This window comes from Lepus europaeus, chromosome 12 (assembly GCF_033115175.1).
Source record: "Lepus europaeus isolate LE1 chromosome 12, mLepTim1.pri, whole genome shotgun sequence".
Lineage (NCBI taxonomy): Eukaryota > Metazoa > Chordata > Mammalia > Lagomorpha > Leporidae > Lepus > Lepus europaeus.
The window spans coordinates 22,824,636-22,839,184 of NC_084838.1; the positions used below are offsets into that span (position 1 = coordinate 22,824,636).

Genomic DNA, 14,549 nt, shown 5'->3' on the forward strand with positions numbered 1-14,549 from the left:
ACTGTTTTCTCATAATTCTGGAGATGGGTGTTTGAGATCAAGGTGTGTGTAGGGCTGGCTTCTTCTGTGGCCTCTCGCTAAGGCTTACTCATGGCCTTCTGCCTGTGTCTTCCCCCTGCGTTGTCATCTTCTCTCATAAGGACTCCAGTTACATACTCCTGTAAACGCCCTATCTTCTCATATCTTCTGAGGTCCTGGGGGTTTGGACTTCAACACAGGAATTTTAGGGGACACAATTCAGCCCCTAAGAACTATGATACATTTTATACAGATTTATAAGAAAGTTCTGTTACTCTTCTTATGACCCTGAATCTATTCTGAGGAATCTACAGAACTTACTGGTGGGATCTCTTCATCTCAAAATTGTTGGCCTTCCTACCAGATCTTTGGTGAGCAAATGAAATTTGTTTCCCTGAGAAACTCATGATTCCGTGATATTTTCATTATTGGACATATATTTCCAAAGGCTTAGATGAATAACACTAAGCCCTTGTTGGTGGATGAGGTTGTAGTCTGATGGGAGCCTTAAACTTTGGTGGATGCTACTCTTACTCTTGTAAGTTTGCCTTGTGTTGGGTCCCACAGTGCATGCCACTGAACCTCTCAGTGTTCTTGAAGTAGTATAAAAATACTGTTGATTATTTGTGACTGTGTCTAAAATCCAACTTAGGGTTTTATTTGAGCCTGTCACTCTTTGTTAACTTAATTACTTGCTATGTTTAAAATATGATTGCTGTATAAACACAGGAAAGATTTTTCAGCAGATGCACATTTCAAGTGGTCTTATTTGTTGGTACTATGTTATGGACTTGCAGTGGAAGTCTAATTATTTGACAGTGTTAGGACCTGTTTTCTTCTACTTGATAGGTAGAGAAAGTAAGGAATTATATTTAAAAAGATGATATAATTACAAAGCAGTTTATTTTAATAAATGATATAGAAATTGCTATTTATTTGCCAGTTATTCAGAGCCAGGGACTTTCTTTTGAGAATTTACTGTTACAGATTGTCTTCTCATTTGTATCTTACTCATCATGTACAATTTCTGTTTTTGCTTTTTGAAATAGAAATCATAAACCTTTAGAAAAGAGTCCAAGTGCAGAATTTTAACTGCTTCCCTCATCTTTACATTTGTTTGAGCCCTACAGAAATTCTACAGCATTTAAAAAATAACTACTTTGTCAAGTTTTATACTCCTGACCTGTCAGTTAGCATAATATTAATTGTGTAATTATACTAACAGTTGCAGTTGGCTTAACAAATTAGTGATAATGGAGTATTGCCTCTGTAAACCTGCAGTTTGCAGCATCTTGGGCGGATCTAGAGAGCTGGCCTCCAGAACTGCTTTCTTCCACTGTCTCCTGGGCACATTGAAAGGGGAGGGGAATGTGGTTGAGGTGCTGCTCAGTTTCAGTCAGGGTGGGATGCTTTGAAAGCCAACATTTATGGACAGCTACATGGCACCTGGGTGGGGGTTTGTGGTCAAGGACATTTTATCTGGTAATTGGGTACACAGTCAGGCTGAACTTCCCGGAAACGTCATGGCTTTAATTAAAGATACTGCCTTAATCCCCGCTCACCCTTCTTCTCTCTCCCACTCTTCCCCTCTCCCTTCCTTTCCCTCTGTCTGTCCATTCTTCATTTACTGTGTCTCTTACTCCTTCCCATTCTCCCTCCTGATCTGTCCCACTTTGTCTCTTTTCCACAGGTTGTTACCGTCAAGAGCTGTGCAAGTTGATGTGTGAACGGCTAAAACTCAGCACATGGAAAGTGCAGCTGGGAGTCCTGCAGTCAATGAATGCCTTTTTTCAGGGGTAATTTGCTTCATGGTTACGGTTTTAATTTTACTCCTTCTTCCTCTTATCAGTGAAATTCTTGTACGGTTTAAAGCTAGTAGCTAAAACGACATGATAAATGATACATACTGATAGAATTTGTGCCAGAAGGTCTGAGGGTGATGCTTGGTGATTATGTTTGTATTTTGCTTTTTGAATTCAATAGGTTAATGCTTTTAGAAGAAGAACATGCAGATCCCGAGGCTTTGGCTGAAATTCTCCTTGAAACTTGTAAATCAATCACACATTCTTTAGGTGAGTGTACTCAACAGACCTTGATAAGGAGGTCCTAATTTTATTTTTAAATTATATTTAAAATTTATTTATTTGAAACAAAGAGACAGACAGGTAGAGGTCATCTGCTGCTGGGTCCCTCCCCAAATGCCTGCAGTAGTCAGGGCTGAGCCAGGCTTGAAGCCAGTCCAGGTCTCCCTGTGGGTGTTTTCACCTGCTGCCTCCCAGGGCATGAATTAGCAGGAAGCTAGACTTGGAAGTGAAATTGACTCAAATCTAGACACTCTGACTTGTCATGCAAGCATCCCAAGTGGTGTCCTTTTTTTTTTTTTTTTTTTATTAAGATTTTATTTATTTATTTGAGAGGTAGAGTTACAGAGAGAGACAGAGAGAAAAGTCTTCCTTCCGTTGGTTCACTCCCCAAATGGCTGCAACGGCCAGAACTGCACCGATCTGAAGCCAGGAGCTTCAGATCAGGAGCTTCTTCCTGGTCTCCCATGCGGGTGCAGGGGCCCTAGGACTTGGGCCATCTTCTGCTGCTTTCCCAGGCCATAGCAGAGAGCTGGATGGGAAGAGGAGCAGCCTGGACTAGAACCAGTGCCCATATGGGATGCCGATGCTGCAGGTGGAGGATTAACCTACTGTGCCATGGTGCAGGTCCCCCAAGTGGTGTCTTGACCACTATGACAATGCCTGCCCCAAGAGTCCTAATTCTAAAGCTATGGGAGAGAGCTTCAAATGTCTCCTGCTCTTGTCCTAAACTAAATTTCTGGAACAACTACTGAACTTTCCTACTTAATATACTATCCTTAAGATTGGAATACTGTAATCTGGAATTATAATAGAATGTGAGCACCTAGTTTATTTAATTTATTTATTTTTTGATATTTAAAAGTATTTATTAGAATCAAGGACCTCCAGCCAGAGCACTGTAGAGGGGGGCTTCCAAGAGACGAAAACCCAAAGGGACAAGTGGCAGTCAGCTTAAGGTACTTAAAAGTATAATTTTGAAGGAAAAAAAAAAACCTGACAATGAGATTGGTGTTCAGTTACCAGGCGGGGACAAAAACCATCAAAAGACCTCATTTACAATTATCCATTCTGTCTGGCCAGCTAAGGGAGGATAGATAACTTGTTTTCACAATAAGCTGTGAGCTCAGAAAGAGCTCCCTTACGAGTCTCATGGTAAATTTGGAGATTCTGAAAGAAAGAGAGGCCTGTTTGTTTTTGCTAAAGATGAAGTTTTGGGGAAGGAATCAAATATTTTACACTCCAAATTCCATTGGGATCCCCTATCTGTTAACCTGTCTGAGTCCTCACATTCCCTCCTCCCAAAGATGGAAACCCTAACATCTGTTGGGGGAACTGGGTGATGATCCCTCTGGCTGCTTTATGCTGAAAAGGGGCATCTTTGGGAAGGGGAGTCAGGACAGGTTCCAGCGGGAGGTGGCTTCTCAGCAGGAGATGGCTTCTCCATGGGGATGCAGAGAGCACCTGTTTAGAAAAGACTTTATGACAGACACTTTAGAACATTTCAGATTTATAGAACATCTGCAGCAGTGGACATAATACTAGTATACACTCTACCCAGATCAGCTGTGAACATTTTGTCTCATTTGCTTTATCACCTGGCCTGCTGTATATATACATACTTTTTTTTCTGAATCAGTTGAAAATATGTTGCTTACATGATACCCCTCGGCCTAAATTCTTCAGTGTACAGTTACCAGGTTTAGGATGTGTAACATGGACACAGTCTCTTACTTCCTAGCCATGTCCTTTGTTTTCCCCCCTCTACTAAGGAATTCAGTACAGGGTCATTCAGTGATTTTAGCTGTGATGTCTTCTTAGTTTCCTTTAATCTGTCACACTTCTTTAGCCCTTTTTATATGGCATTGATAAACCTGAAGACTAAAGTCCTTGTCCCTACTCTTGAAAAAACAAAACAAAATATTTCTCATTTGGTATTTGTCTGTTTCCTGACGATTAGGTGCAGGTTATAAATTCCCAGTTGGGAAACTGCACAGGACATGTTGTTGGCCTCACATCCAAAGGCACACATTATCTGGCTGTCTTCATTGTGATCTGAATTTTGATTTCCGGGTTAAAGGACTGTTGATTGTCTTCTTTGTATAGTAAGTAGCAGCATGGTGGAACACACTTTAAGGCCATTCAGGTAATCTGCTGCTCCTTGTAACTGTGTCTAGCCAGGGGCTGTTAGAAGACACTTAGAAGACAATGCACATAGGTCTCCGCTTCAGACTTTGTTCTCTATACTTGGCATTCATTATTAGCTCTCTTCTGAACCAGTGTTTACAAAGATGATTCCACTTGTAGCACTTGTCCACATTTATCATTGGGTAGTTGACATTCTGTTGTAGGTAATATTTTTCTCCCCTGTGTATTTATCTGGTTAACTGCTATTGATTCATGGCTTCCTTCCACTCTCCTCATCTCCAGTGGATTATGATTAGTTACTTAATTTGTTATTCAGATTATCTAGCTTTGGCCAGTGGGAGCCCCTTTAGGCTGACTCTGCTGTCCCTTTTAACAGGTCACCATCATTCTCTCTAGCACTTCCTTCCCTGCCTTGGGCTTGGTGTGGGTTAAATTTTTTGGTGAAAAATTTTCTCTGTGAACTAGCTGCTGTGTCAGTAGACTCCAAAGGAGCATGTTTCTGCTGCAGTTATTGGAAGTAGCCTGATTTTATGCAGAAAGAACCAGTAATTAACAAACTTGACGTTACGGGGTTCCAGGTGTCCCTGCAATGGCTTTAATATTGAGTTGTGTAATGCTCTTTGGTAAAATGAAGAGAGACATGCAAACCTAAAGACCATTTTTAGGTGTGAGATGGAGATGACTTTGTTTGAGATAGTGTCTTTTGATTTCCTCCCTCTAAAGTTGGCCCTTTGTTGCCATTCATGGTGGCATATATTGGTATATATTGGGTGGCGGTGTGTGTTTTTGGCTGACAGGTCTGTCTGTCTCCCCCACACATCTACAATAGGAAATATGGACATGACACATTTTGAATATTTGGTGATAATTAGCCAAGGGAAACCTACTTAAAACAGATTTGTCTTCTCATGGAGTGATAATTTCTGAACACCTTTCTTTCAGTAACACTAATTTAATCTTGGAGGTTCTGTATTTTAAGGCATTCATATGAACTGTATGGTTTTGTTCTTAGAAAATAAGACCTACTCATCTGTGAGAACAGAAGCTTTATCTGTGATAGAATTACTGCTTAAAAAACTTGAAGGTGAGTTCTTGATAGTTGTAATTGGAAGGCCAATCATGCAGGCCACTTTATGACATATGTTTTAGAAATTTTTGTTTTCTGTATTGCAAATAATCTAAAATACAAGTTAATAAATCAGGGAGGAATTTGGAAAATTTGTGGATAATGAAATTAAAGATAACTTTATATTGGTACAAAACTTGAAATTCACACAGTTTTTTTTTTTTTTTTCTCCCTTCCACATATTTATTTATTTGAAAGGCAGAGTCACAGTGCGAGGCAGAGCTAGAGAGAGAGGTCTTCCATCCACTGGTTCACTCCCCAAATGGCCGCAATGGCCGGAGCTTCGCTGATCCAAAGCCAGGAGCTTCCTCCGGGTCTCTTCCACTGCTTTCCCAGATCATGGCAGAGAGCTGGATTGGAAGTATAGCAGCTGGGACTTGAACTGGCGCCCACATAGGATGCCTGCGCTGCAGGCTGCAGCTTTTCCCGCCACGCTGTGCCATAGCACCGGCCCCAGTTTTATTTTATTTTTTAATTTAATTTAATTTAATTTAATTTATTTAATTAATTAATTAATTTATTTATTTTTTGACAGCCAGAGTGGACAGTGAGAGAGAGAGAGAGACAGAGAGAAAGGTCTTCCTTTTTTGCCGTTGGTTCACCCTCCAATGGCTGCTGCGGCCGGCGCATCAGGCTGATCCGAAGCCAGGAGCCAGGTGCTTCTCCTGGTCTCCCATGCGGGTGCAGAGCCCAAGGACTTGGGCCATCCTCCATTGCACTCCCGGGCCATAGCAGAGAGCTGGCCTGGAAGAGGGGCAACCAGGACAGAATCCGGCACCCCGACCGGGACTAGAACCCAGGGTGCCAGCATTGCAGGCGGAGGATTAGCCTATTGAGCTGCGGCACGGGCCCCAGTTTTGTTTTATACTATGCATTTTCTATGAACTTTTTGAGGACTCCCAAATACACATACAAGAAAAAAAATGTACAAAGCTGAAACTATTACATTTTATTGAGTATTTAAATTTGGTACTCTTTTATATACTTTTAATGTATTATTAAGCTATAGTTATCTCAAAGTAATAGCTTTTGTTTCACTCATGAGTTGTGACTTAATCTTAGTTAATTATAGGCGTGGTTGACAGTGGCATAGTGGTGTTTACATGTAAATGAACAAGCTGACATATGGAGAAGAGGAGCTGGGAAAACATTTTAACAGTTGTCTCCCTGAGTCATCAGATTTGATAGTAGCAATTTTCTTAATCTTATTATACTTTTTTGGAGTTTTCGTTTCTAAGTCTCATCAAGAAGCAGGTTCCTCTGGTGGTCTGCTACATCAATTATAAGAGAACTGCTGGCACTTTCCCCATTGATTTGAAAGGAGGCCTCTTTTTTGTTTGTTTGTTTTGATCCCCTGAATTAAGACTGGGAAGATGGAGCAGTGGTCTCTACCACCTTGTATATTTGTTTTTTCTCCTTCTCTTTGCTTAGTAATTAAAACACCTCTCTGAGGGCTCCATAAAGCAGACCTTTATACCTTTCATTACCTGTATTTTTTTTCTTTTAAAGAAGAAGTGGGTACTTCGCTATAATCCCAAATTCTCGGGTTGCCAGATGTGTGCTAATATATTCTTGATGGGAACATTGAAGCTCAAAGGTTAATAAGCTGCTTGCTTGAAGCCACATCACTAGAAAATGGCAGAACCTTGTAAATAAGATTGAAGATTTGATGCACTCCTATTTTCTAATTTTTTCAATATGTATATAGTGCTCAAATACTTTTCTTGACAAGTAATAAAATGTCTACTTAAGTTGGTTTTGGAATTGTGTAATTTTTTAAAAGATTTTTTTATTGAGCATATCTTATAAAGTGGCCTTTTGTTACTATTGAAATGACTGTTTTGCTACTGTATGTCTTATGTTGTTATTAATTCCCATTTTCCTTCAGGGTGGTTCATTTCTCTTGGTCCCACCCATACTGGGGCAAAGGGATGAAACTCCCGATGTGCTTTCAGGCTGTTGTCAGTAATTGGTTTTTAAGATACCTGTTAAACCTGAGGTTGTTAGAGTCTTATCTGTTATCAGGGGATTGCTTTATGTTTTGGGACTAGGGTGTATGGAAGAGTTTTAATTTCTCTTCTTGTTCTGTAAGGATTCTTTTTTTTTTCCCCTCCATTCTTTCTTCTTCCACTAGAATCTAAACAATGGCAGAGTTTGACATCTGAATGCAGAGTGCTCCTGATTGAGTCTCTAGCCACTATGGAGACAGACAGCAGACCAGAGCTGCAGGAGAAAGCATCGTTACTGAAGAAGACACTTGAAAATCTGGAATGAGTTAAAGGGGAAGACACAAACAAGTGCCATGTTCCTTGGGAGTTGAGATGGTTTCATACTTTGACAAACCAAGTGGGGAAAAAAGTAAAGATTAATCTGTAGCATGCATCATTCCTTGGCTGAAATAATAATAAAAGAAGAGCCTTAAATTTCGTTCCTTATTTGCTTTATTTTACTTGATATTTTTGAAGTAATGGCTGAGTGAGCTTATGGAATCTTGGATGTTTGAGAGATGGTTGTAAATGCGACTGGCAGAATTAGTTATTAAAGCTGCTACTAAAGACATTGACAGATAAAACTTAAAACTGCATCCATGTTGAATAAAATTATTTCAAGAAGGGATCCTATAAATTATTTAGTTTAATTCCCCATCTTTTATACCTGAGAAAATATGCTCCAAGATGATGTAGCTTCCTTCCTTAGGCCGTGCTGTGTCCAGACCTGGTGTTTGATGTCCTGAATCGTACAGTTTACTTTACAACCTGCTGCAGAATCTGTGCTGGCTCTGGCCTGCCCAGGCCACTCCCACTGTGGCAATTCTCCAGTCCTCTCAGCAGAACCCAACTGGCCCTTGTCATTGGGTTCTTGAAAGTCAGAAGCTGGTATTGCCTTGTACTGTGTTAAGGCAGCTGGTTTTAGAAAACAGTTGTTTAGCAGCTTCATGGGTTGTTTCCATGTAACTCTGAATGAAGTCCTCTTATAGACACATGGAAATAGATTTGGCCAAAATTGCTCATTCTGACTTTATATCTATGGCTGCATATTTTGCAAAACCAAAAACAGTAAAAACAGAGTCGCAGACTGCCTTTATTTTATAATCTCAAAACTGTAGTGATTACTTAAAATTTTCTACTCACTTTTTTGCTAACAGTATGACTTTACAGAGGAGGAGGAAAGCCTTTTAATTAGCCATTTGGGAGTTTCGTTTCTTTCTTTTTTTTTTAAGAAGCCTTTCCTCAGAATAGCGTGACACCACTCTGAGTAAGTAATTGCAGCTAGGGTTTCTTTGCTTCCTTTGCACTCTTGCCCCTGCCTACAGGCGTAGGATAAGGTTAACGTAGTGTTCATGGTGAACTGAGAACTCTGGCTCACCTTGGATGCCAGAGTCCGAGGTCAGTGTACATACCCTGATTGACATTAGCACCAGGAATCTCCATTATTTATTATTTTTAGTGGTCTCTATTGACCAATGTATTATTTCAGGCTTTTTGAGTGACAAAGATGACTTTTTACATCATGACCCAGAACAACGTGTGTGTGTTGTTTATTGTTTGTGTGTATGTGTGTGTGTGTGTGGGGGGGGGTATGTATATCTGAATATAAAATCTTTAACCAAAATAAATATTTTATGAAATAATATGTTATCTTCCTGTGTGACACTCTGATCTCTCCCCCTGTTTGAAATGCTCTTCAGACTCACCAGATTCATTTCCTGACTGTCAACTGGGCTGCTACTCAGTTTGGGAAACACTGCTGTACGTGGTATCTAAACTTGGCTACACTTACATATGCTGTGTTTTGGAGTTGCTTCCGATTGGAAAAAGGGTTTAAAATAAAAGCTTAAGTGTTTATACCAAAACATCCTCTCTGCTGATACTGAAATATAATTGTGAGTTTTAGTGGCATTGTGAGTTTTAAGGAAACTGTCATGGCCTTGCACTCGAGCCTGGCTTTTTGCTGTGGGAAAACTCTACTTTGGATGTTTTTCATAAAGCTGGCTTCTTGGGAGTTGTACTTAAGTACCAGTTAAGGTACTTAAATTACCTTGGAACTTAAATTACTCTTGGCAAGAATGCTGGGCAGGAAAGATACTTTCATGAAGTAAGTGTAAGGACAAGAATTGTGCTCTTGAATCCCATCAAGTGTTAGAACCTCATCAGAGTGTATGTTACTGTTAAGCTTTTTGTTATTAACTACATAGGGAATTCCCCTTGGTGCTGAGAGTGGTGCTGAGACACCCAGACCTTAGTGCTTAGTGCTGTTGAGTTACGTTTATTCTAGCTCTGTAAGACATCACCAGTTTATACACTTAATGCTTCACCTTTGACCACTGAGAATTTCATAATGCTAATGTAGCTGCTGGTCATTGTGCACACGTGTACATATTTATTTAAAGGATTACAAGCGGAGAGCTTGTAGTTGTTGAATATTGAATCATTGACACAAGTACCCCCACACATGCTCATGTCATCAGCCCCCGTTTTCCAAAGTTCCTGGGACAGATAATGATTAGTCTGTTCCTAGAAGTATTCAATGCTACTTCTATAGACAGCTGATTGGCAGGGGCTGTCACTGAATTCCTTATTTCTGGCATTAGTACATTAGATCTATCTTCACAAATTTATTACTGCTTGAAAAGGAGATAACTGAAGTGTGACAGTTGGAAACCAGAACCGTGAAAATGGTATAAAACTGTCTTTTTTTAATGAATGTTTGAGTCCAATTTATAGTTCCCAGGGTGACTGCTTTGTAATCCTCATACAATGTGCCTGCACAACAAAACTGACTGCCACCAAATCTGTATTGCTTTCCCCCTCCGTCTCTGACATGTATAGTTACTCACAAGGAAAAGAAAAGAAAAACCATGTTGGTCCATGCTCCAGGAGCAGTTGCACTGCGTGGACACTGTCTGCCCTTGGTGGGGCATTTTCTACCTGCTGCTGCCACAGTATCTTCATGCTGCTTGTCAAGTTCAGGGAGTTATTTTGACATTGACCCTCATTGTAATTACAGACTGTTGTTAACTGAATGTGTACGTAACAGATTTTTGTATTTTATATGTGACCCCTTCACAGAATCCTCTGCACTATGTACTCAGCCAGCTAAGCATGTGATAGTCTTATTGGAAGGGAAAAACCCCACCCAAGCCCAATAAGATATTAAATGGTAAATGAAAACTGCATGGTGTGTCTTTCTTGAAGTAGCGCGTTAATTGTTACCAGTTCTCTAGGAAAGTCGTTCACCTGCCAAGGCATTGATACACACGGTTATGGATATAAAACGTCAGAGGCACAGCCACTTGCTGTTCTCTAAGTTGCCAGATGAAGTTTAGGCTGTGGTGGATAGTCTCAAAGGTGAGAGTTACCTGGCTCATTCTCTGGCAGCAGCCCACAGGCCTAAGCTGTTCTCTCCTGGTATGCTGCTTTTGTCTTTTCCCTTTCAGACAGGTTCCAAGCAAATTGACTGGAATAACAATTTTTTTTTTTTTTTTTTGACAGAGTGGACAGTGAGAGAAAGAGAGAAAGGTCTTCCTTTTGCCGTTGGTTCACCCTCCAATGGACGCCACGGTAGGTGCGCTGCGGCCGGCGCACCGCGCTGATCCAATGGCAGGAGCCAGGTGCTTCTCCTGGTCTCCCATGGGGTGCAGGGCCCAAGCACTTGGGCCATCCTCCACTGCACTCCCTGGCCACAGCAGAGAGCTGGCCTGGAAGAGGGGCAACCGGGACAGGATCGGTGCCCTGACCGGGACTAGAACCCGGTGTGCCGGCGCCGTAAGGCGGAGGATTAGCCTAGTGAGCCGTGGCGCCGGCCCTGGAATAACAATTTTTTTTTTTTTTATTAAACTTTTATTTAATGAATATAAATTTCCAAAGTATAGCTTGTGGGTTACAATGGCTTCCCCCCTCCCATAACTTCCCTCCCGCCCGCAACCCTCCCCCCTCCCGCTCCCTTTCCCCTTCCATTCATGTAAAGATTCATTTTCAATTCTCTTTGTATACAGAAGATCAATTTAGTATATATTAGGTAAAGGTTTCAACATTTTGCCCATATAGCAACATCGAGTGAAAAAACTACCATTGGATTACTAATTATAGCATTAAATAGCAATGTACAGCACATTAAAGACAGAGATCCTACATAATTTTTTTTTTCAAAATAATTAATTTTCTATGCCATTTCCATTTTAACACCAGGTTGTTTTTTTTTTTTTTTCATTTCCAATTCTCTTTATATACAGAAGATCACTTCAGTATATAATTAGCAAAGACCTCATCAGTCTGCGCCCACACAGAAACGCAAAGTATAAAAATACTGTTTCAGTACCAGTCATAGCATCACTTGGCTTTAGACGACACATTAGGGACAGATCCCGCATGGGGTGTAAGTACACATTGACTCCTGTTGCTGACTTAACAATTTGACACTCCTGTTCATGGCGTCAGTAATCTCCCTAGGCTCTAGTCATGAGTTGCCAGGGCTATGGAAGCCTTTAGAGTTCGCTGACTTTGGTCTTATTCAGATAGGGTCATAGTCAAAGTGGAGGTTCTCTCCTCCCTTCGGAGAAGGGTATCTCCTTCTTTGATGGCCCCGTTCTTTCCACTGGGATCTCACTCACAGAGATCATTCATTTAGGTCTTTTTTTTTTTTTTTTTTCCCATGATATCTTGGCTTTCCATGCCTGCTATACTCTCATGGGCTCTTCAGCCAGATCTGAATGCCTTGAGGGCTGATTCTGAGGCCGGAGTGTTGTTTAGGACATCTGCCATCCTATGAGTCTGCTGTGTATCCCACTTCCCATGTTGGATCTTTCTCTCCCTTTTTGATTCTATCAGTTAGTATTAGCAGATACTTGTCTTGTTTGTGTGATCTCTTTGACTCTTAGACCTATCAGAGCTATCAATTGTGAGCTGAAATTGATCACTTGGACTAGTGCGATGGCATTGGTACATGCCATCTTGATGGAATTGTGTTGGAATCCCCTGCACATTTCTAACTCCACCATTTGCGGCCAGTCCGATTGAGCATGTTCCAAATTGTTCATCTCCTCCCTCTCTTTTTCCACTCTTAGATTTAACAGGGATCACTTTTCAGTTAAAATTTAAACACCTGAGAATAATTGTGTGTTAATTACTGAGTTCAACCAATAGTACTAGAACAACAACAACAACAACAAATACTAAAAAGGATAAAGTATTACATTGTACATCTAAAGTCAGGACAGGAGCTGATCAGTTCATTGTTGCTTATAGTGTCCATTTCACTTAACAGGTTTCCTCTTTGGCGCTCAGTTGTCATCGATCAGGGAAAACAAATGATATTTTTCTCTTTGGGACTGGCTTAATTCACTCAGCATGATGTTTTCCAGATTGCTCCATCTTGTTGCAAATGACTGGGTTTCGTTGTTTCTTACTGCTGTATAGTATTCTATGGAGTACATGTCCCATAATTTTTTTATCCAGTCTACTGTTGATGGGCATTTGGGTTGGTTCCAGGTCTTAGCTATTGTGAATTGAGCTGCAATAAACATTAATGTGCAGATGGCTTTTTTATTTGTCAAATTAAATTCCTTTGGGTAAATTCCAAGGAGTGGGATGGCTGGGTTGTATGGTAGGGTTATGTTCAGGTTTCTGAGGAATCTCCAGACAGACTTCCATAGTGGCTTAACCAGTTTGCATTCCCACCAACAGTGGGTTAGTGTCCCTTTTTCCCCACATCCTCTCCAGCATCTGTTGTTGGTAGATTTCTGAATGTGAGCTATTCTCACCGGGGTGAGATGGAACCTCATTGTGGTTTTGATTTGCATTTCTCTGATTGCTAGTGATCTTGAACATTTTTTCATGTGTCTGTTGGCCATTTGGGTTTCCTCTTTCGAAAAATGTCTATTGAGGTCCTTGGCCCATTTCTTAAGTGGGTTGTTTGTTTTGTTGTTGTGGATTTTCTTGATTTCTTTGTAGATTCTGGTTATCAATCCTTTATCTGTAGTATAGTTTGCGAATATTTTTTCCCATTCTGTTGGTTGCCTCTTCACTTTCCTGACTGTTTCTTTTGAAGTACAGAAACTTCTCAATTTGATGCAATCCCAAATGTTAATTTTGGTTTTGACTGCCTTTGCTGTTGGAGTATTTTCCAGGAAGTCTTTGCCTGTGCCTATATCTTGCAGGGTTTCTCCAATGCTCTCTAATAATTTGATGGTTTCGGGTCGTAGATTTAAGTCTTTAATCCATGTTGAGTGAATTTTTGTGTAAGGTGATAGGTATGGGTCTTGCTTCAAGCTTCTGCATGTGGAAATCCAATTTTCCCAGCACCATTTATTGAATAGACTGTCCTTATTCCAGGGATTAGATTTGGATCTTTGGTCAAATATAAGTTGGCTGTAGGTGTTTGGATTGATTTCTGGTGTTTCTATTCTGTTCCATTGGTCTATCCATCTGTTTCTGTACCAGTACCATGCTGTTTTGATAACAACTGCCCTGTAGTATGTCCTAAAATCAGGTATTGTGATTCCTCCGGCTTTGTTTTTGTTGTACAGGATTGCTTTGGCTATTCGAGGTCTTCTGTGTCTCCATATGAATTTCAGCATCATTTTTTCTATATCTGAGAAGAAGGTCTTCGGGATCTTGATGGGTATTGCATTGAATGTATAAATTGCTTTTGGGAGAATAGACATTTTGATGATATTGATTCTTCCAATCCATGAGCATGGAAGATTTCTCCATTTTTTGGTATCCTCTTCTATTTCTTTCTTTAAGGTTTTGTAGTTTTCATCGTAGAGATCTTTAACGTCTTTGGTTAAGTTTATTCCAAGGTATTTGATTGTTTTTGTAGCTATTGTGAATGGGATTGATTTTAGAAGTTCTTCCTCAGCCGTGGCATTGCCTGTGTATACAAAGGCTGTTGATTTTTGTGGATTGATTTTATATCCTGCTACTTTGCCAAACTCTTCGATGAGTTCCAGCAGTCTCTTAGTAGAGTTCTTTGGGTCCCCCTCCTCCGTTCCCGCGCTGGCGAGATTCTGTGGCTCTGCCTCCTCTCCCGCCGCTGCCGCTCGGCTTGTCTCGGTTGGTTTTCCACGCGGTGGGTTCCCTGTAAGTCCTCTGTGTTTCCTCCACAAGATCCGGAAGCGATTCCTCTGCAGTTTTTTTCTTGAGTTTTTTCCTGATGCTACAGTAATTCCGCTTTTA

General features: G+C 40.6%; 1 protein-coding gene across 1 annotated transcript in view; it reads left to right on the forward strand.

The window, feature by feature from the left end:
• ECPAS (Ecm29 proteasome adaptor and scaffold) overlaps positions 1–7,796 on the forward strand; it is a 115,877-nt gene extending 108,081 nt beyond the window's left edge. The window contains exons 46-49 of the mRNA XM_062207765.1: positions 1,709–1,814; positions 2,002–2,090; positions 5,260–5,331; positions 7,508–7,796. Of these exons, the coding sequence (XP_062063749.1) occupies positions 1,709–1,814; positions 2,002–2,090; positions 5,260–5,331; positions 7,508–7,647 (407 nt within the window). The 3' untranslated portion in view covers positions 7,648–7,796. The remainder of the gene's footprint in view (positions 1–1,708; positions 1,815–2,001; positions 2,091–5,259; positions 5,332–7,507) is intronic.
• Positions 7,797–14,549: the final 6,753 nt, after the last annotated feature.